Genomic DNA, 26,685 nt, shown 5'->3' with positions numbered 1-26,685 from the left:
GGTGACAGGCTTCAGCTGAGGTCCATTAGTGTCTCAGGAAAACCCTGTCTGCATGATCTCCAAGTCAAAAGCAGCCGGGACGAGACATCGATTCCTCCTCTCACTGTCCTTGCTGCGGCCTGCTGAGCCTCCGTTCACACGTTATTGATCGTGTAAAATCTGGATCACAGTCGTGGGCTCGGGTGGGAGGAAGGATTCCTGGAGAACAATTAGACGCTGGCTCTTGTGACGGCGTCGACGCGCCGCGCTCGCTGCTGCCTCTCATCTCCGCTTGATGCTGCGGAGAGAGCGGAGCAACAGGGGACACCAAAGCCTCTCGGATGAAAGGAATCGATCCGTCTCTTCATGTGAGGACGACGACGACGACTTGTTTGCAATTAGAGCGTCGCCGCCGCCACGGACAATTTCCCTTCGCCGCTTATTAGCTCAGCCATGAAAGGCTCAGCAGAAAGTGGCGATTTAATGGAGATAAGCGTGAAGATCAGATTGAGTTGGAGGGAAAGTTGCAGCAGCGTTGATGTGATTGCGGACCTCAGCCCAGGTGCAGGCCGGATGAAGGGCGCACTTGATATGGAGGGAAGTGTCTCCATTAGCACGGCGGCTACTGCAGCGGGATCAAGAGGCGCACCTCGACACACACCCTCCTCCCTCCTGCGACTCGGGGAGGGCTCCTCCTCGGCTCACCTCCGGCGGGTCTCAGTAGAGAACGGGTCAAAGGCGCTTTAAGGGCGTTTGTTGTGGGTGGATGGAGGGATTCTGCGCCTCCCAGGAGAAGCTAGTAAGGCTTTTATCTCCGAGGCCAGATGCAGCAGACTAGTGTCCACATGTGGATGGGGAACAGGCTAAATATAAACCCGTCAGCCGCTGACAGCGGCTGTGAAACGCTGTGGGAGATAATGCTGTCAGGCTTCACCTCCAGTCGCCGGCAAAGGAGAGATTCAAAAGTAGGTAAATGTAAGCTCCACTGTGAAGCGCCCTCCACTATGAAGCTCCCTCCACTGTGAAGCGCCCTCCACTATGAAGCTCCCTCCACTGTGAAGCTCCCTCCACTGTGAAGCTCCCTCCACTGTGAAGCTCCCTCCACTGTGAAGCTCCCTCCTCTATGAAGCTCCCTCCACTGTGAAGCTCCCTCCACTGTGAAGCTCCCTCCACTGTGAAGCTCCCTCCGATGACCAAGTGAAGTGACTGACGTCCCTCAGAATTTGGAGAAACTTGATGATGTCACATGTAAAGACGGTGTGTCATTGGCTGCCGTGCTGTGTCTTGTTTCCTGCATATCCAGTGTTGGAGACAACGTGTCTGCAACCTCTTGCATCAGTGCTGAACACCTCACTTGGTTTGGGCTTGACCCGGCCCGCAGGCCAGGCGTTTGCTGTGACCTACATTACAGAGGCCATGTTCAGGAGGCAGAGCTGTGGGGGAGAGAAGGCGCATGTCACGGCCCTATTTGCTTCTTCATCCCGTTTTGCTTCCAGGGCTCAGTGTTATGACATCATTTCCTGTCCGCATGCGCACAAGACATGTGGTACATGTGTGTACCTCAAGTACGCTTTGGTGGACAGATGTGGAGCACAACCTGCTTCTCACGATGATTCGATGAAGTACGCGTGGGTGCAGTGACGCAAGCAAGTTATGCTAATTTATCTATCTAGCGGCTACAATCACATCATAACACTGAGCCCTGGAAGCAAAACGGGATGAAGAAGCAAATAGGGCAGTGACACTGCAGATGGGCTGTGTGAGGTGCTAACATCCTCCATGATGCGGGGCCAGACCACCTGCAGGTGTGAACATGCTGCAGCTCCACCCAGCCTCTTCTGAGGCGCCACACTCGCTCCACATTCCCACCGTAGCGTCGCTCCGAGAAGCGTGTCAGGAGGCCACGCTTCCCGCCAGGAATAATTCCCCTGCAGATGGTGATTAATCTTACCTTCTTCTGCAGGGTCTGGAAACACAGCGAAGCATGTCGCTCCCGGCTCCTCGGCCGCTCCACCACCACCGTGTACTGCAATATTTACAGTAGACGGTGATGCCGGAGCTTCCTTCACTGGCTGTGAAGACAACAGGAACAAAGTGACTTGTTGGTAAAGTCTTTGAACCTCAAACGGTTCCGATAACTTCTTCTTTGGAAATCCACTTGACTCACACGTGCGGAGAGAGGCTGTGTGTGCGTGTTCCCCAGAGCTGCATGGATTAGCATCTCATTGACAAAGTTCATGGGCAGCAGAAGCTGCTCTCCTCATGAGCTACAGCTCGGCGCCGGCGTGAGTTCCAGTGTAAACCAGAGCATCACTGTGCAGGTGGAACTGTGATACCAGGGCAGCACGGAGCTTTCCAGGAGGTCCCTCACCGGACGTGAGACCGTGAGTGTCTCAGATGAGTAGGCCAGGCCCTCTGAGGTGCTCCCATGTGCTCATTCATGATAAAGGCCTCACATCTGTTACTGGCCGTCGTCCAGGCGCGTCTGGGGGTCACAGAGTCAGACGGTGCTCAGGTGGGCCGTCATGAAGGCGGCGAGTCAAAGCAAAACTCGAGTCAAAGCAAGAGTCGAGTGAAAACGAGACTTGAGTCAAAGAAAGACTCGAGTCAAAGGAAGACTTGAGTCAAAACAAGACTCCAGTCAAAACAAGATCCAAGTCAAAGCAAGACCCGAGTCAAAGCAAGACACCAGTCAAAACAAGACTGGAGTCCAAGCAAGAGTGGCTCAGCTCTGTCCTCACCCCGTCAGAGCACAGCGCCCCCACCACTGTCGACGGGTGCTGCATGTGTCCCATCCTGGAGGGTGGAGGAGCAGCCGTGACCTTCAGCCGCCCGACACGCGTGTGAGGACGCGGCTGGGATTCAAGCGTCGACGACTCCATGATAGTCACGCTGGATTAGAGGGGCCAAGTATGAAAGACATGCGGGTTCGGTTGCATTCACTCAGACAATTTCCTTCCGCTGAATGAAGATGAATGTGTGTGTCCGGACGTGGCTTCTCTCCTTTGTCCGACTGTCCTCTGCCGGGGCCCTCGCTCCATCCCTCTGACTCAGACGTCCGTTCTCTCCTCACTAAGTCCAGGAGCCCTGTTCATCCCTGCAGCCGTGCAAGGACGGGGGTCACTGGAGAACAGGCAGGGGCCCTTCGCCTGGGGCCCCCGAGCTGCTTCTCACCACACCTTGGCTGAGAAGCTGTTTTAGTGTCTGGAACCCAGCAGGACATGGTCCAGCGTGGCTCATCTCAGGTGGTCCGTGAGAGGCTGGAGGACAGCTGACGTGGCCCCTAAGAGACTCAGGACACGGTGACACCAGTTTGGGGCCGGTCCCCACAGCAGCGTGGACGGAAACAGTCGAGTGAGCGCTCATCTTCTTCTTCGTGACTCGGCCGCCCCGGTCACTCTCGATCCTCCTCGTTACGCTTAATGACTCCAGCCGTAAAGTCTCATCTTCGCCGCGCAGCGAAGTAATGACAGGCATAAAACCTGACTCCTGGCAGCGAGGCACCGCGTCCTTCCTCCGCTCCGCTCCACCATCCATCAGGCGCCGCTGCGCCTCAGCTCTCATTGATAGCGCGGGGCCGTCATTATAGGTCACGTGACGGTCGGAGGAGGCTCGCGTTCCTGGATGATGACGGCCAACTGATGGACTGAAAAACACCAGAGCCGCTCAAGTCACCGGTCACGTCTCTGGTCCAGACCGTGATGGAGCCGCCATCCAAGCACAGGTTCCGCTGCGGAGCTCGCTACGGTTCACCAAACGCAACTGGACAGAGACAAAACCAGAATTGAACTCATTTTCATTCACTGCAATAACAATAAAAACCAAAGTGGTTCATGAAACAATGACGACCTGAGACATCGAAACGAACTAAAATCATAGCAGAATTACCTTTATTTCACAAAGAAGCTTTGTGAGATGATTTAAAATCTGTTTATTTTGCCTGGTTTCGCGACAGCGGTCGACGGGGCCGTGACGTCATGTGTGTTGACGCCCCGACAAGCTCGACAGTGGTGTTTGGGTGAAAGCCTCTTCTTTCCAAACCAAGAGTTTTTATGACTATTTTTGTGACCTATTTCAGTCTTCAGTCTTGGTCCAATACCTCACATTGAAGAAGAAAAAAAAACTTTCAAAAACTAAAATTAATTGTATTTGAGAGACAAAAATTCAAAGGTAAATAAAAACAAAAAGTAATGAAGAACCCCCAGTAGTTCTGAGATGGTCGGCGGCAGCATCACGCACCCGGCTCCTGTTGCACTGTAGTGACAGCTGCCTGGATGACAAGCGCTCTCTTTTCCCACTCAGGGACATGAAACGGTCGCCATCCATCCTGACTGAAGCACCTGTCACTGATACACACTAGAATCTTTGGTCTTCTGTGGAGCTGCTCTCTTCCCAAACACTGGGCGCTGAGGTCCGTCTCTGCTGGCCCAGTGAGTCCAGGAGGAAGGTCACGGCACATGAGGAGGAGGTGAGGAAGTGTGGTCATGGGCCTCCTCTCCTCACCACAGACAGAAGAGGAAGATTTAGATTTTTTTTAAAAGAGAAATTTAGTCCATCTTGTCAATGAAGGCAGGTTCATGTTTAAATAGAAAATACTGAACAAAGGAGAGTGGGGAGAAGCGAGGGAGGTTCCGGTCAGGTCCAGAGATTTTAATATGAACACGGTGAACGCCAACACAGCGAGGGAACACAAACCTGGGCAGCTACAAACACGATGTCACATCAGAAGTGACGGGAAACTCAAGGATCCTCATCAGTTAAGGCCACGGAAATGAACAAAAAAAACTGTGCGAAATAAATATGAGACTCCTGGACTGGTGCCAAGCTGCCAAAGCTCAAGGAGTTCGACCACCTTTTCAACTCCTGAAATGTTTCGATGACTCAGCAATGTTCAACGTGGATGAGCGTTAGTGTTTGAGGGTCAACAAAAACATCCTGACCGAGCGCGCCCCCTAGTGGAGGCCGTTCAACGAGGCAGCTGCAATGAACTCTGTCACTGACCTGAAGGCAGAACAACAAGGAGGGCGAAAGCAGCGGAGCAAAGTAGAAAAAAATAAAGTCATAAGCATAAAAACCTGAAATGTCAGCTACAAGCTTGGAAGCCAATACTGCGTTGCTCCTCCCTGAAATCACCTGGATGTGACCTGGACACCACGGGCCCCGTCTTCCGCCGAGCGAGCTAAATTTCCCTTCAGACCAAATTCAAAAACCAGGGATCCAGACTTGGAGGGTGGCGACCTCGGACACGGGCAGGTGACCTTGACGACGACCTTCTCGTGGCGCAGCCTCAGACCTCTTCATAGTAGGCCATCTGAGACATGTAGGCCGAGTTCCTCTGCAAAGAGATGCAGGTGGTCAGTGTCACATGACCATCAGAGAGAAACCCTCAGGCTTCGTCTGCCTTCACTGGGCCAAAGACGACCAACACTAGCTCCGGTCCGACAGAACCTCAGCTTCCAACGGCTCGGAGCACCTCAGACAGAACTGCCTGAGCTTGTTCTGCTGCGAGCATCTCCCCGACTGTCCAACTGACCAGGGGCCGGAGCTTGGCTCAGCAGGACGGACCCAGACTCCTCCTGACTGAAGTCCCTCACCTGTCCTCACCTGCAGCGCCACCTATCAGCCCGTTTGATGAAGGTCAGTTGGAAGTTGGCTCACAGCAAGAGAGGGTTTCATAAACCACGAGGAAGTGGAACAAAGCTGAGCAGAACATGAAAGGAGCCGGACAGTGAGGTAAGTAAGGAACGGTCTCAAAACAGTCGGGAGCGTCTCCGCGTCCGCTCAGCTCTCATCTTCTTCCATCTGGTCTGGGGTTAAATCACCACCAAGATGGAGCAGACGAAGCACGTGAAGGTGAAGGGAGGGGGGAGCAGAGCCGAGCCACTCGGGCAGGTGGAGAGTTTCCCATAAGGAGCTTCCAACACTGCAGACTGAGAGACCAGAAGGTCTGCTCTACTGTGCAGTCCACAACACTCATGTTATGAGCTGCTTCTGATGGATGTTTAACCTTCACAGCCAAGTGATGGATGAGTCGCCACTCCAGGCCTCTCCTCACCTTCACCTGCTGCTGAGGTAGCTACCGCCGCAGCTTAACTGACTTAGAACCTACGTTGCTGTGCGGCGAGTAGACGGGCTCCTGAGCATATCCCGCCGCCTCGCTGTGCAGGGTGTAGACCCCGGCCTGCTGCTGCTGCTCCTCCAGCTTCAGGCTCTCAATCTCAGACTTGAGCTCCTTCAGCTGGTCCTGCAGGTGCTTGCTCTTCTCCATGTACTCCAGCCTGCGCAGCAGAGGAGCGGTGAGGAGCGGTGAGGACGGCCGGCCGCGCCGCTGCCGAGAACTTGGCCTCACCTCTCTCGCTCGATCTCCATCGACAGGCGTTTCATGTCGGAGTCCTTGAAGTCCAGGCGCATGGAGGCTGATTCATAGGTGAAGTCCGCCGCCGCCTCGGGGGCTGCAGGGGGGGCGGGGGGAGCCGAGTAAGCTGCTATCAGCTGGAGAAGGAAGAAGAGCGAGAGATGAGGCCGGGGCTGGCAGCGCCCCCGTGAGGCTGCGGGGGGAGCTGCGCCTGACTCACAGGGTAGGTGGTCTTGGTGATCTCCAGCAGCTTCTGCTTGGCCCGGCGCTCGGCGTCCTTGGCCTCGCTCAGGTCCTGCTTCAGGTGGTCGGCCTCCTTCAGCCTGCAAGGCCCAATACAACGTCAAGCTTTTTTTAGAGCCAGTTTTGGAGTCTGGTCTTCACTCGGGAGAGCAGGACTCGCACTAATGCCACACATCAAAGTGTATTTACTGAGTTTGGGCTGCACGGAGAGGAGCCATGCATAAAACATCCCACCTTCCTCCAGGGACACGCGCCATGAGAAAATGCAGCGCAGAATTAAAAGCGTACAATATTAGCTCGACCCTAAATAAATGAGGGTGTGTGTGAGTGTGTGTGTGAGAGAGATAATTCATGTTGCTATCGTTTCTATTCTTAGAGGAGAATCCTCACGCGAGTTTGCAGCAACTCAGCAAACAAACTCAGGTCCAGGCGCCAACCTCCTCCACTGATTTCTTATATTCATTTTTTTAAACTTCATTTATTATAATAAAAAAATTGTTTTCTTTTCATTTAAGCTCTTTCCTCGTTGGCGAGATTCTGATTTCAGAAGATGACATGTAAACCCAACACAACTCCACTCAGCGCGAGATTACAGCGGTAAATAAATATGGTGGCCACGATGGGCAAAATACGAAAGGTTTGAGAATCTACGAATTTGGATCATATTCGGCGAAATAACCGGGCAGAAACACAATTTAATGTAAACTCTTGAGATGACACTGAGACATGGGCATTATACAGGCACTAATAATACATTTGGGGCATCCTGCCGTTTTGCGGTTAACGGCCTCTAGCTAAAAGTCTGAACGGTGTGTTGAAGTGTGATGACAGTTTTAAGGGCCGAAACATCTGATGTAAAAGCCACATCAGTTATGGACACGCTAAAGAAAGAGGGAGAGCCAAAGTGAAAATCTCAAACCTCCTCTCCGACTGCTCCACCAGTTTGACGGCCAGCTGCTCCGCCTCCCTCATCTTCTGTTCCATCAGCCTCTTTTCCTCCTTCGTCTTCATGGCGGTGACCTCTAACCTCTGCCGCTCCTGTTCCGCCTCAGCCGCCTTATGGGCCAACAGCTTGGCCTCCTCTTCAGCAATCTGGGCTTTCTCTGCCAGCAGATCGGCCGTCTCCTCCGAGCGCAGCTGGAGGAAAATCACATTTCAGAGCAGGCGCTGTCAGATTCCTTGGCAGCAAATCAGCAGCAGCGCGGAAACAAGAGTCGTGCTCTTGTGTGAGCTGCACAGGGGAACACAGCTTTATAATTGGGTACTTAACACGAGGTCAGGGGCTGGAAGGCTTCCTGCAAAACACCAAACAGCTTAGAGAGACGCACTGCAGTTGACATGAGAGGCAGGGGTCAAAGGTCACAAAGTCATAAGGAGACAGGCTCCAACTTTGTCTGGAGAACAATCCACCTGTGCACACAACAAGAGTGGAACGTGGCCTGCACTGACACTGCTCAAAAGAAGACTTTTATTGGATATAAGACGCATCTCAAGTTAATGCTTTCAATGAAAAACGGTTGACTGTGCCCTGAAATGTGAAACCACTGAAGGAAAGGGGAAGATAATGAGACCATCCCTCTGCGCTGTCAGTCCATTCATCAGCCACTGATCCCACTGTACAAGCTGGGAATGGCTCCTTCCGCGACGCAGCCCACAGGACGGCGACCGTGGCAAAGACGGATCGATGTATTGACGCTCACACTGCACGTGGCCGATTCAGACACGTCAGCAGAGACACGTCGCCAGGACACAGTAAAGCTGCTCACAGCTTCAAGACTTTAAATGGATCATTATGCACTAGAGATGAGTGATAACTGATCGTACACCATATCCCGTCATACACTATCTCCACGATGACAATTCTGCATGTCACAATAAACTCATGAACATGAGGAGTGACAGTTGTGGAGAGTGTGGTGGACTTTGGTTCACCATGGTAGTTTGAACCTTTGATCATGACACTGGTGGACTCTGACTCTCTGGATCCCTGTTTCTTTGATGAGATGGAGTGGTCCTCATAGGTTCTCTGAGGCGCTCCTCTGCCTCGGTTCACATCAACACATGCAGCTCTCCCGCTGCCAAGGTGACAACACTTGGATATTGGATATTGGCGGCGGCGTCCTCTTCCGCGTCCCCATGAGGCTTCACTGATGGAGGACACACTCTCACAGGCAGCGCAAACACTACGCTTAAAATATTCAGGAGATCAACAATCTTTCTGCCTCAGCCTGACCCTCATGCAGCCTTGACCAAAACAGGCTCACACCAAAGATTCACAGATCGGCTCTGAGTTTGTAGGTGAAATACTCACCAGTGCCTCGTTGGCCAGTCGAGCTTCATCCTGCAGCTGGAAGAGTCTTCGCTCCATCTCCTCCTTGGCCCGCTCAGCCTCCTCCCTCATCTGCTTCTCTCGAGCCAGGATCTGACGCTCCATCTAGAATATAGACAGGTGGTTGACAGGAGACTGCAGGCGAGAGCACTCCTCTGTGACGTCACCTTTTTCCGGGCCTTCTCTTCTTTGGCCTGAGCTTTCATCTGCTGCACCTCGATGGAGTCCACCTTCCTCCTTCTCATGAACAGGTCGTGATTGCCGATACACAACTGCAGGATCTGGACACACCACGCAGACGTTAGCAGCGGAGCACATGATGGGCTAAAACCTTTTCAACCCACCAGCTTGTTGACGCGCAGCTGAGACGAGTAGAACTTGAAAACATCCTTCTTCTTGTCGAGAGGTTTGATAGTGAACTGTAATGAGTCAGTGTTTCTGTTAGGAGTGGTTGATAGCGTGGGCAGGTTTCACTGAAGCCCCTCTGGGGAAACACTATCGAGCTCAGATGAAGGTCACCTCTTTCTCACTGTAGGAGATGTTCCTGATTCCGCTCCACGGGAAGGATTTGTTGGGGTTGAGCTTGCTGTTGGGGCTGTAGATGTGAAGACCCTGAGCGTCCACTCCCAGCAAGAGGTCAGTGTCTCGCTTGTTTTGCTGTCAGGTGGCACGGAAGACATGATGGAGACCTTCCTGAGGAGAGGTGGAACTACAGGACGCTGAGACTCACGGTGATGGCAAAGTAGCTGACACCGTACATCTCCAGGTCCTGGGCAATCTTCAGGTACTCCATCTCAGCCTCGTCCCTGAACAGATGAGTCACATTCAAGGCTTCACACCTGGCACTGAGCAAACGGTGTCATGCTTCCGTGTGCAGGTCGTACCTGGCGATGCCTCGGTGTTCGGCGTACCAGGCTGTGATCTTCTCCTCCCACATGTCAGCTGTCATTTGGTATTGCATCAGCACCTGGGATGCAGCGACACTGGGTTATTCACTGGGAGGGTTTGGAGAGCAGATCTGAGTACAGGACCGGATCAATTTCAATAGACAGAGAAACCCAAGCACAGCACAACCAGGTGGGAAAAAACACGAGGAAGGAATACATTTCATGATACATTTCTTTGATGAAAAAATAAGGGTGTAAAACGGTTTTTATCTGCCATGTCTTTTGTTGAGGCCACAATGCTAAAGAGGAAATTGCATCATGATAAAATGACCTGATTCAATAAGGAAGAAGGACAATTGAAAATGAGCAAGAATGAAAAACTTCCTTTTGTGAATAGTCTACAGCAACAGTAATACTAGAAACCCAGCTGAGTCCACTACATTTGTACTTTCATTTGAGATGGTCCCAAAGGAAAAACCAATAAAAACAAAAGATGATAAAGAAACCTTTGAATGAAGGTGAATGAACACCATAGGTGCTGCTAAGCTGCTCACTGGACTGAGCAGGTGCAGACATGTTCCTGGAGACGAGTGGTGCACAAAGATGTGTCTGTTTGTGCAGAGAAAGTGCTCTGTTCTTCAAAGAAAGGAACCATGCGCTTGCATTTTTCTAGCTGGAGAAGAACTGGGATTTTTGAGGGGCAGTATAAGCATGTTAAAACAAATGAATCATTTATTAATATCATTAACAAAGTGGTTTTCCACTAATGTGACCAGGGAAAAGGCCACTGCTGTGCACAGGTGCTGTGCAACACTGACATTAGGAAAAAGGCAGGGAGGCTCGGGTGGTGGGGCTGTGTTGATATATATTTATCAGCAGTGGTACCTCGGTTTTCGAACGTCCCGGACTTTGAACAAATCGGACTTCGAACAAAAATTTAAAGATTTTTTTTGCTTCTGATTTCGAACGAAAATCCAGTACTTGAACGCCCCCGAAAAAAGCCGGAAAAAACATAACGTGCGTGGACCGATCAGATGACCCACGACGCGCTCTGTTATTATGTATAACGCAGCCTCTGTATTTTTATTTATTTATTTTAGGGCATCACGGAAGTCCTAGGTGTGAAATGCAGAGCTCACATTTACTCTCTATTTCTCTCAAATCACTTAAGCCTCACACACCGCAGCTGTACTCACTGTTTTTGGCAGAAGCTCGTCCTGGGCCAGGAATCCTGGTTTATGAAAGTTTGGATCGTAGTCTCCGTACTGCAGTGGAAACGCACACAGAGTTTTATTGCGAGGCGAAAATCCGACCCTTTGCTGCGGTCTCACCTTGGCTTGGACAGCATAGGAGGCCAGAAGAACAGAAGCTTCAGGAGAACAGAAAATCTCTTCGTCTAGAATCTGTTTCTTCACCTGAACAGAAGTACAAACAGTGACATGAAGAACATCTCAGCTGAAGAAAACTACGCAAATAGACAGAAGGACCAATGAAAACAAATGAATAAAGGGGTCACCTGTAAGAAAAAGAGGTGCTGAGTTATTTCTTGGACCAGTTCTTCCTCTACTTTTTCTGGGAAGAATTTGGCCAGGAAATGAAATGTTATTGGGGAGTCTTTGGGAACCTCCTGGTCCAAAACCTGATCCAACAGAAACAACACAGAAACATGACCATTGACAGGCTGAACCTACGCAACACGCTACGGCAACAAACAAACCCGTTTCTCTTGCTTCAGCCAAGCGTACGTGTCTTTTACTGTGTAGCGTAGTCCGAAGAACCAGGTCTCCCTCAAACCAACAGTCCGGCACACCAGGTCAAACAAGTCTTTGCCCTTCCACTTGACCTGCCAAACATCCAGTCAGAACCGGTAAGATTTTCATTGCATTTCTATCTTAGTAAACTATTTCAAGGTCAACCTAACCCAGTACATGACAAGAATCATCAAACAACACACAAATGCTGTTTAAAAATGAACAGGACAAGCTTCTGTTGTATCAAATTTGACGTGGTTGACTCAATCCTATTTTGCTTTCCTTTTCAAACATTCAAATTATGTATTATTAAGTCAATTATTTCCATAGAAATATTTACTAAAAATGACCCGTGTGGCGTTTTTTTCCTGATCATGATATGGCTCATTCATTAGCATCTTTTCCAAGTTCAAAGCACAAAAACAGCAAGCAATTAAATGCTAATATTAATGAAACATTCAATACATTTAAAGAGTAATCAGAGACATATTACTATAAACTTCATAAGCTGTGTAAAACAACTTGCAAGACACTTTCCCTGAACCCCTGAGAGGGGAAAGTAAATTGGAGAATCGGGTTTAAATAACTGAAATGATGATATATATATATATATATATATATATATATATATATAGACAGACACACACACACTGCGTTTTCAACCGGCTCCATATATATATATATATAGATAGATAGATAGATAGATAGATAGATAGATAGATAGATAGATAGATAGATATTTTTTTAATACCTCACAGCTGAACTCCACTTCTGCATCCATGGTGATCACTTTGACTTTAAAAGTCTTCGGTTGCTTCTTCTTCAAGCCCAGGATAGACATTGTGGCGAGCGAGCTACCAGACAAGTCTGTGGAAGTCAGTCCAAATGAGTAAACCACTCGCTCAAACGTGATTTTGAGAGTGCAGCTGGAAGAAGAGGCCTGTTACCTGGGAACGAAGCGTGGAGCTCAGCACACCGACACAACTCGGCACAGGCGCTGTTGGACTCGGGCAGACCGATGCTAAGCTAAGTCACAGTGGACAATGTTCACTTTCAATTATGCCGTGAAACCGCACCAAAACAACTTTTCGGTCCGTCGGAACTTTTCCGAAGTCTCCATGCTCGAACAACGAGTGTGGAGTTGTTCCAAAAAGCACTTTAAAGCAAGTGAACGATGTCCTCGGCGGCTAGCTTGTTAGCATGCAGTTAAATTCAGGACTTTCCAGAAGATTTTTTTGTTTTGACTCCCAGTCGCTCCAGTTGGGAATGCGACACCGCGCATGTGCAAAACGCTGGCCATGCAACCTTCACTTCATATCGGAAATTGGCCAGCATATACTAACGAGCTCTACTTAATTAATATGGAAAGGAAAGGTGAAATGATGGTATGTTCAGACGAATCAGTTTAATATTATGGATTGTGCGTGTCTGAAATTTGCTCAAGTCCCATGAAGGAGAACGAGGGAAAGTCCCACGGCAGATTGTTTTCAAGGGACATTGAAGGCACCACCTTCAAATCGCTTCCTGTTTCGGAGGCGAGCTTCATGTGTTTAGAACTCTTGGAACCAGCTGCTTATTCTTACTATTCATTAACCCGACCATCGACCCGCTTCTGTAAGAAATCCAGATTTACTGCTCTGCATAGTTTAGCACTGTGCGTTTCACCCAGTCATAAAAATGAATGTTCGAAGTCTCTCAGCGACTCATCCATGTGCCTTTCGTAAACATCATTGTTTCTGTGATAACACAAGCGTTGGCTGTGATGATAATGTCGACGCCATTGCTGTCAAGTATGTTCCAACAGGCTCTCATGAAATGTCTGCTGTGAGCAAGTCTTTGGAAGACGTCAGAGCAGTCATCCTGTCAGCGCATGAGAAGGTCACCGCGGAGGAGAAGGCCACCTTTTACAACCGCTGGGCCCAGACCTACGATCAAGTACGTCTGAGGACGCAACAGTTTCTGCTGCTGCTGCTGGCCTTCATCATCTTGTATTCATAGAAAGGATCCTCTCTGATTTGCATTCATGAGAATCTGCTCACAGTCTCATGATTAATTTAACACGAACGGCCTGAGGAATAAAGGAACAAAGTAGGAACTGGAATATCTGCACTTTCAAACCAATTCAGAGCTATTTTAAGTGGAAACAAATGATTTCAGATTTGGTCCCACTATCTGCCGCCAGTTTATCGGCTAATGCCTCATCCCTTCTTGCCACTGACTCTGACAGGATGTTACTGCGATTGAGTACCAAGCGCCTCGGCTGGCTGCCGACAGCATCGCGGCCCATTTCAGCGGAGACCGTGAGCGAGCCCAGGTGTTGGATGTGGCCTGCGGAACAGGACTTGTAGCCCGGCAGGTGAATATAAACCACTCAAGATGTCCTCCGAAGCAATAAGCAGCTTATTGAGTGTGAGTTTCATGTGTGTTCCTCTCTCTGTGGGGGAGAGAAATCAATTGTAATGTGGTTTTGCGCGTGTATTGCTGCTTCACTTGGCTGCATGTTTGGGACCTGAGGGGCGATGCTTTTATTTGAATTGTCTATTAATAACGGAGGGCTTGCTTTGGAGTGCACTTTCTCATTTTCACCCTTGAACTAAATTGAAATATTAGGGGTGATGTTTTCATGATCAAGTAAACTAAAATCATAATAGAAAAATACCACGTAATATGACAAAGTAATGTTTAGAAAATTGATTCAATATGATCAAACAATCCTGAACAACAATGACAATGATATATATGACATAATATTCTGAAAAATAATAGGGTAAGTCATATCTGTTTGCACCTGTCATTAAAATATAAATATAATCTAAAACTATCATGTTTAAAAGGAAATAAAAAATATGATTATTATAGTATTCAAAGAACAGAAAAAGGGTAGGAATAAACTGAATATTTAGGATGGAATTAAATGAGAAAATTATAAGAATATAAGTTGAGATGGATAAACTGGCCGTCCACTGACCAGCAGAGTTGTGTTTCCCAGCTGAAAGGTCACGGATTCGGGCGATTCTCTGGAGTGGACGGGAGCGAGATGATGCTGAAGATGGCAGAAGGGACCGGCCTGTACCAAGGTCTCCAGCTGTGCTCGCTGGGCGAGGAGCCGCTCCCCGTCCAGCCAGGTGATCTGTCACTGCATCCTTTCTCCCAGATCATCGATCGCTGTGGCGCAGAGTTTGGCCCGGCGGCTGCTTTGTATTTTCTCTCTGGGCTCCAATCGATTGCCTTCATCTGTAGTTTTCATGGTGATTTATGTTTTGTTTGGCCTTGTGGAGCTCATTCGTATCTTCAGAGCAGGACGCAACATTTGTAAGGCCTGACGGGAATGCTGCGCCGTTTGTTGCAGAATTTCTCCCGCGGATAGTGTTCCTGCTTGATCAATGGCAAGAACACTTTAGACTTGGAGAATCCATCATTGATTTTAGATGCGAGTCCTCGATCAGGGCTCTTCACCCGGGATAAACCTGCCCGGTGAAATCCTTGCTGTGTGACTCTGAGGGACTTGAAAAGAATGACGATCTCCTGGCTGCATCTCTCCTGTCTTTCAGGTCTGTTTGACGTGGTTGTGATCGTGGGAGCTCTGAGTGTCGGCCAAGTGCCCGTCTCTGTGATTCCAGAACTCTGCCGAGCAACAAAAGCTGGTGGGAATCTGCTGTGTCAACATATTTAGACTGAATCATTTGCTACTGCTTGTTGCTTTAATGGAGTCGCGGGGGACTGGACACACACACACACACACTTGTACGGCTATCTTTGTGGGGGACCCCTTTCCCCGGCCTCTCCCCCTGAACCTAACCATCCAAAACACTGGGCTCACCTTAACCAGAACCCTGTTATAATGACCTCATTTTAGTCCTCAAATTGAGGCTTCAACTTGTGAGGTCAGGGATAAGGTCCCCACAAAAGTAGGCGTGTTTCCAAGAATTGGTCCTCACAATTATAGCTATACAGGGTAGTCACACACACACACACACACACATCCTTTCATTTAGCTTTAATTCATAGAAAGAAAATAGTGACAAAAGTCAAACTCGCCTCCCAAACGGACCAGACCTGTCATTCATCTCGCCTTCTCAGAATCAGAATCAAATTTATTGCCATGGTCAGTGGGGAGCCCATTAACTAGGAAAGTGTTTTGGAATAACGTGCGTGTTGCTTGCACGCCCCCTCGTGGTGGGGCGCTCACCTTCACGTTTTCCCCAGTAAAATGATTTGAAATGTGCTGTTATTCGAATGAGGAATCGTCCTGCAGATGTAGACAAGCATTGAAAACAAAAATAAAACCATGCAATTCCCCTTTGCTCCCGCTAGGTGGCTGTGTTTGCATGACTACCAGGAGCAACCCGGACAACCTGGACTACAAAAGTGCCCTGGAGAAGGAGATGAAGGCGCTGGAGGAGGAGGCAGCGTGGACGTGTGAGGGGGTCACTGAGGTGCAGCAGTGGGAGCGCGCCGTGTCCGAGCACGAGGACGGATACATTTCCGGTGCCGTTTACCTCTACAGGAAACTTTAGCTGCCCACAGAACGGGCTGACTGCGCGTGCTCGCTGATGGAAGCCGTCCACACTGTGGCGCTGTTGCGTGTGCTGAATAAAACGATGTCCGTGTAACGCGACAGCTTCTGATCTCATTGCTGGCGACAGGCAACAATGGAGACGCTTCCTGGGGAGTGACAGGTGATGTGGCAGCTGGTGAGTGTTCAGTGAACCGTTCGGAAGCTCGTGGAGAGGAAGTCCCAGCTGTTCGGCAGATGATGAATCCGTGGATGTGCACGACAGATGCCTCGTCCATCACCATGATCACGTCTGTCATCGTGCTACACCGTGGTCCTCACAGAGACGTTTCACTCCTGCTGTCATCGGTCTCCAGCTCCAGAGGCACACGCGCGTTTAAGCCACGCCTCCCGTGACTCCGGCATGTCCTGGGTCTGCCCCGGGGCCTCCTCCCACTGGGCACGCCGGAGGCACCTCACCACGGAGGAAAGGTCCCAGCACCCTGAGGCTTCTCACAGGGCCTGAAATGGACCAGTTTTCTGGGGGAGGGTCATGATTCGTCACCATTTTTTTGTTAGATCTATTAATTGTAGAGGAGTCATTTTCGTTTTCTTTCTTAAATAATTTGCGTACAGTTTCAGAAAGCTGATTTAATATTTGTTTTCGAAACTACGTGTGTGTGAAACTGTATCATTGACGTCACGGTGAAGGTACACTCAACCACAAAACGCCTGAAATGTCAGTGAATCGATTCAACAGCATGAAAACCAGACGATATTCGAATATTAAAATAAAGCGATAAGAACCCTGCGTTAAGACACTGTGCTGCGTTCAAAGACGCATCCTAACTAAGGAACATATCACGTTTCATTAACACCAATAAGAGCCAATGCAGTGTTTTAAGGGACAGATGGCAACTTATATCGCATGTTTTGCCACGCTACATTTAGCGCATTGGTTTCTTCATTGTCTTCAGTTTGATTTTTTTGTTGTCCCCCAATCGAGCTGACTCACAGCTGGCCATGTGACAGAGGCGCCATCAAGCTGAAGGACAGAAGCAAAACAATCATATTAAAAGCACTGTAACTTCAATTGTATTTCTGAAATGCGAAGGAATAGTGTAAAAACACCGTGATTCTCAATAGAAACTCTAGTAGTGAACATCTTGGTGGCGTTATTTACTACTTGCCATGAAGTATACACCTTTACTTACTATAAAGGAACACCAGTTTTTATATATTTTATTTGTTTATTTATTTTGAGGGACAAGATATACTGTTAAAATGTGCGTTAATCATTACTATTAAATAAAAATATTTTGAAAGGAAAAAAAAAATCTAATATTTAGAAGAATGAGTAATGAATGATGAAAGTTTCTGTCATAGTTTGGACCTTGTGTGGGCCACATAAACACAGGCAAAGGGCCGCACTGTGCCACCTCTGAGTCTATTGATCCTGTTGGCGCCGCTCTCTCCTGTCTTTTAATAAGAGCAGTTTATTTTGAGCTCTCCCGTGTGTTGAGGCGCTGACATGCTACCAGCTAGCTGGATCCTGGCTGGAACGAAGCCGTGAAAACATCCAGAAAACATCTTTGCATATTCAAAACCCAAGCTGCCACTGAAACTAGACTCGAGTCCCTCAGCAAACAATCATCCGTGAACGGCCCGTGTCCCTGGTGAGTCTCTGTCAAACCAGTTCGTCCTGTGTTTCATTGAAAGAGCTCGCAGACTCACGTGAGTCCACAGGCGACACGCAGTAGAAGAAACTCCACTTGGTCACATTTGTTTATTCAAAACAGAAACGCCAATATTGAGTTCCTTTCATTCATTGATTTCTGAGACACAGTGAGAGCGTAACAGCAGTAGTTCAGCAGCTGTGAGGTATCATTCTTCAGTGCAGAGAGAAGAGTCACATGACTTGCTGTGATTCAGTCCAGTCCAGTCGAACTTCATGTAGCAACAATCAACCCGGCGTCAGGTGACAGCGCCTCAAATGTAGGTCCTGGCTGGGTTGGAGGACAGGTCCTCGCCGTCGCTCGGGACGGACTCTCTCTGACTCCGCTCCAGTTCCGCTCGCTGCAGCTGGGACTTGGTGGAGAGCGGCTCGCTGGCCTCCGATTTCACCGACTCCGGCCTCTTCATCTGCGATTTGGAGGACGGGGCCCAGGAGTTTTCCGAGTCCGGCTGGTCCTCCCAGGGAGGCCTCGCTGGCGGAGGCTTGGCAGAGGTGCCCTCCTGGCTGCGGGCCCTGACCGGAGCTCTGGTCCTGCTGTGATGCGAGCCCGCCTGAGTGGAGCCGTTGGAAGAGCGCACCACCAGGTAGCGCACCGACGGGCTCTTGTCGGCGTCACGGGCTCTGATGGGGCAAGCGGAGTTGATGAACAAGCCGCCTCCCAGGATGAGCAGGATGGAGGCGCCCCAGCCGATGTAGAGGCAGGCACCCAGCTCCCTGCGCTGGGCGTCGATGGAGGCGCTGTAGAACTTCCTCACCACAGCGCCGGCCGACCAGGAGGTGGGAATCAAACACAGCACCCCCGTGGCCATCAGCACCACCCCGGCCGCCACCGCCACTTTGCTCTTCGCCCCGTTCCCTTCTTCCTCCAAGAAGCGAGTGCACTTCCCCCCGATGAAGGCCATGATGAGGCCAATGCCTCCGGTGGCGATGGCGAGGACGGTCAGAGCCCTGGCGGCCTGCAGGTCGGAGCCCAGAGCCAGCAGGGACTCGTAGGGCTTGCACTGGATCTGCCCGGTGCTCTGGGCCACGCAGGTCATCCAGATACCTTCCCAGATGCGCTGTGAGGTGACGATGGTGCTGCCCACGAAGGCCGTGACGCGCCACATCGGCAGGATGCAGCAGATGAGCACGCCCACCCAGCCCAGCAGGCAGAGGGCGCTGGCGAGCATCTGCATCCCCAGGGACGCCATGGCGGAGAGTGTCGGTCGCTGCGCTCCGGCTAAGATCCTCTGTCCAGCTTCGACATCCTCGATGTACGAACTCGGTTTCAGCTCCGTCACATTTCACCTTCTGGAATGTTGAGAATCGACTGTCAGGTGTCCATGTCGCCGCTCAGTCCCTCCCCTCCTGTCGTCCTGTCCTCCCCCTCCTCGCTCCTGCCCTCTGGCTCTGCAGCACGGTGTCACCTGAGCGACGGCCTGAGCGCTACTGAGCAGGTGCAGATGCGCCACACCTTCTCTTCAGGGACAGGAAAGAGGAGGAGGAGGAGGAAGACATCAGTGTTGAAACTCTGACATCATCTCTCCCCTCCCCCTGCGGTTTTGTGATGAAACTAATTTGGAACCAACAACCATTGGCAGGAAGAGCCTGGCCTCACTGTTGTCTGACCCAGATAATGGGCCCATGAAGGAACAAAAGAGGCGAGTCACATGGTCCGAACACGAGGCGCCTGCCCATCATGGCGTGGCGCGACACCAGAGAAGCTTGTTTGAGCTTTACGTTGGTTTGCCTCATGAAAAAGTGGGGTTCAACCCGTAGAGTCAGTGGCTCACAGCAGCAAGGATGTCTCTGAGTCGTTCTCTTCCTTGTTGCAGTAAGTGAGAGCATCTGCAGGTGAGCATGTCGGCGGGAGGCTGTCGCACTGCTCTGACAAACAGAGACTTCCTTCAGGCGCCAAACATGTTTGCTGACCTGAAGCCAGCGAGCGGAGATCCTGAACATGTCTTCCAAACACCATCAGGAATCATCCCCACATTGTGTTTTTCATGTCTAACAATAAGTGGCTGAGCCGTCAGACCTGTAAAACTGGATGTGAACCTCAGTGAGAGCCGAGAACTCTGGTTCCTCTGAGCTGGATCCGCTGATGACGACAGCAGACATACAGCCACGGTGGTGGCATGAAGGAGGAAAAACGCTTCTCTATATTTGGGTCAGCAGGATGACTGACAGCTCAACCGACAGCGGGGAAGGTGATGCACGGCCCAAACCTGTGGGCGGGATTGTGAGTTGGACCCCTAGTGGCCTTGCACAGCGGTGCAGTGTTTTTAAAGACGACTCGCTCATGCAACGCTCTTCATAAATATCTATATACACTATATATGTATATGACATTCACTATATAATATGTATACTGTGTATATAGTGAATATAATATACAAATACAAAAACCAGCTCCTCAACATCAGCCAGCTCCAATAGTTGCCTTCAGATGGCAGCTCTTCTAGTTGCTCTTCCTTCCATGGTGTGGATGTAACATTGTCACTGGGCGCACGCTGGTCTGAAGCAGCGCTGCACAGGAGGAAAGGAAGGAAACACGCGGTGGCACAGCACAGTGAGCGCTTCATCTGATCGCTCTGATGTCACCAGGCTTCATGTCTGGACGGCCAGAAGCTCGGAGTCTGGGTATTGATATTCACTTCAGGATGGATTTGTGTTGCGCAGCGTAGATGTTTCTGTGCTGCGATCGCATCAGCTGCGCGCACGTGTGCAGCTTAGAGGGAAGGTTGGTTGTGACCCCTGGAGAAGGGCTGTACCTCTGAAACCTGCTGGATAAATGTCAACAATGACTGCATAAATCAGACGCCTGTGTTGGACGAACTGCATGGGGTTCCTCTGGGCACCGTCCTCTGCCTGTCCAGTCATGCGTATCCACTTTGATCTGAACCTTAAGAGGCCACAGGTGTGTGTGGGACTTGGGTTGGATTGAGGCCGTCGCCCGCTGCTCTCCTGAGGACGACTGTTTGTTGCTCTGAATGTCAGTGTTGTTGTGCTTTGTGTACGAAATGTCAGACCTATTTGAGCAGCGTTTCTTCGCACGTACTCATCAGCACCGTCCTCGGCAGCTTTTAAAGACAGTTCAACAGCGAAGACATGAAACCTCCAACACATGTTTGTCAGCGTAAGTCTGTTTATTTAGCAACGTTTCTTTGCCAAACCCGCGCAACCCGTTTGTAAGCTCCAGTTGGATTAACATCGCAGCAGCGAACGTATCTGAGTGTGAATGAGCAGGTGGGTCTGGGTGTAGGAGCCGGGCAGCACCAGCACTCTAACCGTTTCTCTCCAGCAGGAACTTAAACATGCATTTCCGGTCCACTCAAAAGCAGCAGGAGCGTTCTCTCTCACAGGAAGTCCCTTGGTGGAATTCTCACCACCGCTGTTGACCCTTCAGGCCCTTCTACACGTAGGACCTGCTGCTCTTCTCAGCTGGGGCCTTGGTGTACGTAACATCGTAGTCTCTGTCGTCTTGGGACAGGCAAGAGCTGCACAGGAGACCTCCGCCCAGAAACAGGGCCGCTGCTGAGCCCCAGCCAACATAAAGAGCCGCCCCCAACTCCCGCTTCTGGGCAGGGATCAGCATGGGGTTGTAGAAATCCTGAATGATGATGTGCGCCGTCCAGCTGACGGGGACCAGAACCAGCAGCCCGGCCAGGACGAAGATAATCCCCGCTGAGGTCAGCAGCTTGACCTTCTGCGCGCCGTCAGCCACCAAGGTGGTGCAGCGGCCCCCAACCGAGCCGACGAGCATCCCGAACAAAGCGGCCACCGCGGCGGTGACGGTGAGCGCCCTGGCTGCCTGGACGTCCCGAGACAGAGACAGAAGCGAGCTGTAGACCTTGCACTGCATCTGGCCCGTGCTCTGTGACACACAGTTCATCCACAGACCCTCCCACACCACCTGCGCCGTGACGATGTTGGCCCCGATGAACGCCGTGACCCTCCAGGTGGGCAGAGCGCAGGCCACCACGCTGCCCAGGAGGCCGGCGGCCGCCAGACTGAAGCCCAGAAACTGCCTCCCGGCTGAAACCATGATGACCCGAGCAGCGAGCGGTGACTCTCAGGGAGGCTGCGATGGACTGACAGGGGGCCAGACTGAGGAGGCTTTTATTCTTGGCCAGGCTGAAACTGATAAAATCTCACCAGACCACATTTATTCCCACCTCTGAGAGGAAGCTTGGAGAAGCTGATTTACAACATCAATAAATATTTCAGAGGATGTTAGAGGCTCCAGGAGCCATGAGAGCAGGGTCTGGTCCCACGTCAGTCACAGCGGTGTCGCTCTCTCCACCGTCATCGCTTGTTATTTGATGATCGACTCGTCCGTGAGGGCGCAGGTCAGTGAAGACTTGGGGATTCATTCACATAAATGCTGTGAAGAAGAACCTCCAATCTGATCTTTATGAGTGGGACACTGACAAAGTCACTTCCCTCTGGAGAGGAAACAAGCTCTGAATTTCAATGCGGCATTTATGGCTCTCATTCCTGCATCTCAATACGACTGGTGACATCCTGTCAGAACCCTCCAAGAATTTAGCGGCATCACTGTAACCAGCGAGCGGATGTTCTAGGAAGCTCTGCTGAACTTTAAGTCCAATTTTATTTCTGTGTCTTGATTATTTCTACAATCACCTGTGATGTAGAAATTGATATTACTTTAAAAATACATTATATTTCACAAAGATATTGTGATTTTATGAACCATAATTATAGAGCCCACTGCAATAAGATCAAATCCATGTTGGAAAAACTTGTGTTGTCAGTACAAATAGAACGTTATTGTGTAGATAAATAAACCGCCATTTAATCTATCCATTTTGCACTGCTTTTCTGAGGTCGCGGGGGCAGCAGCCAAAGCGAAGAGGCGCACCACAGCAGCGTTGCTTTGACTGAGGGATGGATCAGCGCATCAACACACTGGAGCTCTACAGTAGAGTGGAGAGAGAGATGTCAGCGATGGTTCTGCTCCAAGCTCCACCCCCCACGGACAGAACAGCAGGGGGGCGTCGAGGGGGCAGCCTGGCTTCTCTCAGCATGGAGGAGAAGTGGTCCTGCCTTGTGATGAGCAGGAGGAAATGAGTGGAATGAAGGCAGCGTTTCTACAAACATACAAAGCTTTATTCATGGAGAGTGAACATATGTACATATTTCAGACGGCAGTGTGAGTTAGCATCCACTTCACAGGATCATTGACACACTCGCTGAAGTCAGACAGACGCGCGCCCTACTCCGTGTCCTCCACATTATCGGCCCAGCTCTCTCAGCAGCGCTTGAAATAGTCCCAAAGGAACATTTGTTCTTCATGTGTTTCACCTTCATTCTTCCAACCTCACGTGAAATAGTGCAAAGTAATTCAATGATATTTCTATATAATCCCATCATCATCCAGTGGCATGGCTGAAGGTGGTCCTCAGCATCTGTAGCTGCTGCACAGGACTCCGCCGCCCAGGATCAGAAGACCGCCCGCGGCCCAGCCCACGTAGATGGAGGCCCCCAGCTCTCCCCTGCGCTCTGCCGTGGGCAGCGGGTTGTAGAAGCCCGTGATGATGCTGTGAGCCGACCAGCTGACGGGGATGATGCAGAGGAGTCCGGCGATGAGGAACACCACTCCGCCTGAGAGGCCGATCTGGGCCTTGGTGTGCCACTCGTCCCGGAAGAAGTTGGTGCAGCGGCCGCCCACGACGGTCAGGCCGATAGCCACCACGCTGACGCCGATGGAGACGCAGATCAGCGCCCTGGAGGCCTGCAGCTCCTGAGGCAGCGCCAGCAGGGAGTCGTAGGCTTTGCACTGAGAGTGGCCCGTGCTCTGGATCACGCAGTTCATCCACAGACCCTCCCAGAAGACCTGCGAGGTGACGATGTTGGCCCCCACGAAGGCGGTGACCTTCCAGGCCGGGAGGCCGCAGACCAGGATGGTACCCAGGAAGCCCAGCATGGCCAGAGAAATCCCCACGATCGGAGTCCAACCCATGTCCGGGCCGCGGCTGGTTACATGACGGTGGAAGTTGCAGGTCGTGTTATGAGAGCGAAGCGAGAGAAACAGGGGCGGGACTGCAAGATTCAGGATCAGGTTTCTTGCCTGTCCTGATTCCCGCGTTGTCTCGACGGGGAGGAGGAGATCAGCAAACAAAAGTGACATTGTCTTAAAGAGCCCGCTGGGAAAACGGGCTTGTTTCTGGAGGAGACTATCCCTTTCAAGTTCCTCTAAACCAGTGTTTTCCAACCTTTCTCTAGCCACGCACCACGACACCATTGGTTCATTGAAAACTCCCGGGCCTCACCACCACAGGAAACGCGCACTTGTGCTTATAGAAAATCCCTCTTCACTGGTGAAACACAGTAGCTACTGACATATACATCATGGTTTATTGACATATTGACTGACTTTAAATCACTGTTTGGATGGGATCACTTCTCTTTTGCATGATGTGACTGTAGTTTCCAGACAAATCCTTGGCTTCTCTGCCTGAACTTGCTTCATTACAACAATGACTCTTTCTCTCTTCACATTTTGGAGCACATTTATATCAGTTTTAGTTTTAGTTTTTCCAAGTTTTAAAGCCAGTAAAGCTTTGAAGTGAGACGTCACGCTAGCCGTTAGCTCTGTTGGCTCTGCAGTGCAGACAGTCTTTGGGGTCACGATGGTGTGATCCAGTGATCGACCTCATCTGCGTGCTCTTGACCTCACGTTGTGTTGAGGAACTAGTAAGCTAGCAAGCTACCAGCAGAGGACGTTCAGAGATGGAGTGAGAGCAGCAACCACAGCTACATGCTTCCAGGTCTCAGCGTTGACTCCAGCACCTCTGGATCACCTCAGACCTTCCTCCCTTCTCATGCAGTCCACACCATTCCCAGAAAAAAAGACATTGAAACTGCTTGTGACCCACTCTTTCAACCTACTCTGACCATCAACACAGGTTTTACCCCACTTTGAAACATCATCTATTCAACCTCAAGCAAAAATCCCTGTCCAAACCCCAAAGGTGAGCGTTGCTGGGTCACAAGCATGTTGGCTTTAAATGAGAGAATACAGTGCGAGAGACACGTGGAGTGGGACGGGGTGCCAGATCAGCCCCTGTGTGTACCTCAAGGCAAGTGCCCCTGGTGGAACACACTTGCATTTGAGGTGTACAAACACGCGCCAGGGCTCATGCTGGAGATGGCGCTCAGCAAATCAGCCATGGAGTCGTAAAGCTGGCTCTGAACCGTTAATGTTTTACTGCAGGATTATGAAGCGCTTCTGGCTCCTGCCGAGAGCCTGACACGGAAAACATGCGGCTAAAGTTGAGCCAAGACAGAGCAAGAAACCAGGCACTCGACAGTGAAAGGCTTCACTTTAACCCACAAAGAGAATTGAAATTTGTTTTTTCGGTCTGGGTCACAGCGTGGGCCGCAGGTTTCCTCTCACTGATGAGTAGGACACAAATGTGCCGGAACATTATGACCACTGCAGGATTGACGTGTGGACTTCAGGCCTCCCCAGCGTCACCCGCTCTTGGTTTCATATCTGAATGCCACTGTGGTAACTAGGGTTTCTGGTTTGGAAGCTCCAGAATCTCACATCCATCACTCAGGGATCAAACACATGCCTTTGCTTCCGACACTGTGCTTCTCAGTGGGGTCCAGAGCTGAAGCCAGGCGCGAGATCAGATGTTCAGTCTGGACCTCTTTGACCAGACCGCTGCGCCCACAAGCCGCTGATGCATAGAAAGTCAAGTCTGTTCCACGAGAAGAATCCAGACAGGGAGACCTGTGAAGCTTCAGAGGAACTGGGAAGCGACAATCCTGCAGTGGTCATAATGTTCCAGCACATTTGTGTCCTGAGTAAACTCAAGTAGCTTTACAGGGTCTGTTGTGCATGAAACACTTCTGAAGCACCAGTTCTGAAGTTGAGCGTGTCAACTCCACACCAGAGCAAAATCACATTAGCTGAGACTGTCAACTGCACTTCCACCAGTGGAGACACCTGCACACCTTTTTAAAGAAAGTTGAGCAGTTATTTTGGGAAATGTCAATAGTAGCTCTGGTGTGTGTCCTCCTAAGGTTACTGCCTAGAATCTGCACTGTTTGGAGAACGTTCAGCCACAATGACACGTGAAAACTGTTTGGTAAAAGACAATTTAATAAAACCATAAAAAAGGGAGAATAAAAGCTTTGAAATGGGAACGTTAAATAAAGTGTGCTGCAGCGAGGAGCGGAGCAGGCGGCGCTGCCCTCAGACGTAAGCCCTCTCGCTGGGCGCCGAGCGCGGAGCCGAGTACTTGACGGAGTATCTGTCGTCCTTGTGCTGCCGGCACTGACAGCAGAGGAGAGCTCCTCCGATCAGCAGGAGTCCCGCCGAGCCCCAGCCGATGAACAAGCAGGCGCCCAGCTCCCTCCTCTGAGCGTCACCAAGGATGGGGTTGTAGAAGTTCCTGATGACCTCGTGCGCAGACCAGGACACGGGGATCAGGCACAGAACTCCTCCCACCAGCAGGAAGACCCCGGCCACCATGGCCACTCTGCTCTTGGCCATCCCATCTTCAATACAGTTGGTGCACTTCCCTCCAGCGAAGGCCAGCAGCAGCCCCACCACCACCACCAGGATGGAGATGACCACCAGGGCCCGGGCGGCCTGCAGGTCCCGAGGAAGGGCCAGCATGGAGTCGTAGACCTTACACTGCATCTGCCCGGTGCTCTGCTTCACGCAGTTCATCCACAGTCCTTCCCAGAAGGTCTGAGCCGTCACGATGTTGTTCCCGATGAAGGCCGACACCTTCCACATGGGCAGAGCGCAGGTGATGATGTCGCCCAGGAAGCCCACGGAGGCCAGGAAGACCCCGAAGATCTGGAGACCGGCGGACGGCATGGCTGTCTGTCTGTGTGTGTGAGGGAGCAGAGTCTGGACCAGCAGGAGACGCTGGAGCTGGACGCCTCA

General features: G+C 50.8%; 6 protein-coding genes across 7 annotated transcripts; 1 reads left to right on the top strand and 5 right to left on the bottom strand.

The window, feature by feature from the left end:
- Positions 1–4,614: 4,614 nt before the first annotated feature.
- On the bottom strand, positions 4,615–12,894 carry nf2b (NF2, moesin-ezrin-radixin like (MERLIN) tumor suppressor b). The gene is made up of 17 exons (XM_053847674.1): positions 12,492–12,894; positions 12,296–12,411; positions 11,511–11,636; positions 11,310–11,432; positions 11,125–11,208; positions 10,990–11,058; positions 9,791–9,873; positions 9,637–9,712; positions 9,426–9,563; positions 9,251–9,325; positions 9,074–9,187; positions 8,889–9,011; positions 7,497–7,714; positions 6,555–6,657; positions 6,329–6,471; positions 6,089–6,257; positions 4,615–5,314 (listed from the first exon to the last, which is right to left on the bottom strand). Exons 2-17 carry the CDS (start codon positions 12,383–12,385, stop codon positions 5,267–5,269), a joined length of 1,782 nt encoding a protein of 593 aa, XP_053703649.1. The 5' UTR covers positions 12,386–12,411; positions 12,492–12,894; the 3' UTR covers positions 4,615–5,266.
- Positions 12,349–16,683, top strand: mettl27 (methyltransferase like 27). Of its 2 annotated transcripts, none has more exons than XM_053847675.1 (6): positions 12,349–13,158; positions 13,349–13,479; positions 13,772–13,900; positions 14,534–14,669; positions 15,096–15,188; positions 15,859–16,683. In XM_053847675.1, exons 1-6 carry the CDS (start codon positions 12,993–12,995, stop codon positions 16,059–16,061), a joined length of 858 nt encoding a protein of 285 aa, XP_053703650.1. In that variant the 5' UTR covers positions 12,349–12,992; the 3' UTR covers positions 16,062–16,683. The 2 variants fall into 2 exon arrangements, with proteins under 2 accessions (XP_053703650.1, XP_053703651.1); XM_053847676.1 differs by having other exon boundaries at positions 13,070–13,158; positions 13,336–13,479; positions 15,859–16,180.
- A 719-nt stretch (positions 16,684–17,402) lies between these two features.
- On the bottom strand, positions 17,403–19,187 carry LOC128748136 (claudin-4-like). Its single transcript, XM_053846568.1, has one exon. It carries the CDS (start codon positions 18,962–18,964, stop codon positions 18,029–18,031), a length of 936 nt encoding a protein of 311 aa, XP_053702543.1. The 5' UTR covers positions 18,965–19,187; the 3' UTR covers positions 17,403–18,028.
- Positions 19,188–21,168: 1,981 nt separating this feature from the next.
- Positions 21,169–21,801, bottom strand: LOC128748137 (claudin-4-like). Its single transcript, XM_053846570.1, has one exon. It carries the CDS (start codon positions 21,799–21,801, stop codon positions 21,169–21,171), a length of 633 nt encoding a protein of 210 aa, XP_053702545.1.
- A 1,063-nt stretch (positions 21,802–22,864) lies between these two features.
- Positions 22,865–23,773, bottom strand: LOC128748138 (claudin-4-like). The gene has a single exon (XM_053846571.1). The coding sequence runs from the start codon at positions 23,737–23,739 to the stop codon at positions 23,179–23,181; it is 561 nt and encodes a 186-aa protein (XP_053702546.1). The 5' UTR covers positions 23,740–23,773; the 3' UTR covers positions 22,865–23,178.
- Positions 23,774–25,983: 2,210 nt separating this feature from the next.
- LOC128748122 (claudin-like protein ZF-A89) lies at positions 25,984–26,616 on the bottom strand. The gene has a single exon (XM_053846527.1). It carries the CDS (start codon positions 26,614–26,616, stop codon positions 25,984–25,986), a length of 633 nt encoding a protein of 210 aa, XP_053702502.1.
- Between the last annotated feature and the right edge of the window lie 69 nt (positions 26,617–26,685).

This window comes from Synchiropus splendidus, chromosome 17 (assembly GCF_027744825.2).
Source record: "Synchiropus splendidus isolate RoL2022-P1 chromosome 17, RoL_Sspl_1.0, whole genome shotgun sequence".
Lineage (NCBI taxonomy): Eukaryota > Metazoa > Chordata > Actinopteri > Syngnathiformes > Callionymidae > Synchiropus > Synchiropus splendidus.
This window is presented reverse-complemented; position numbering and strand designations above follow the sequence as displayed.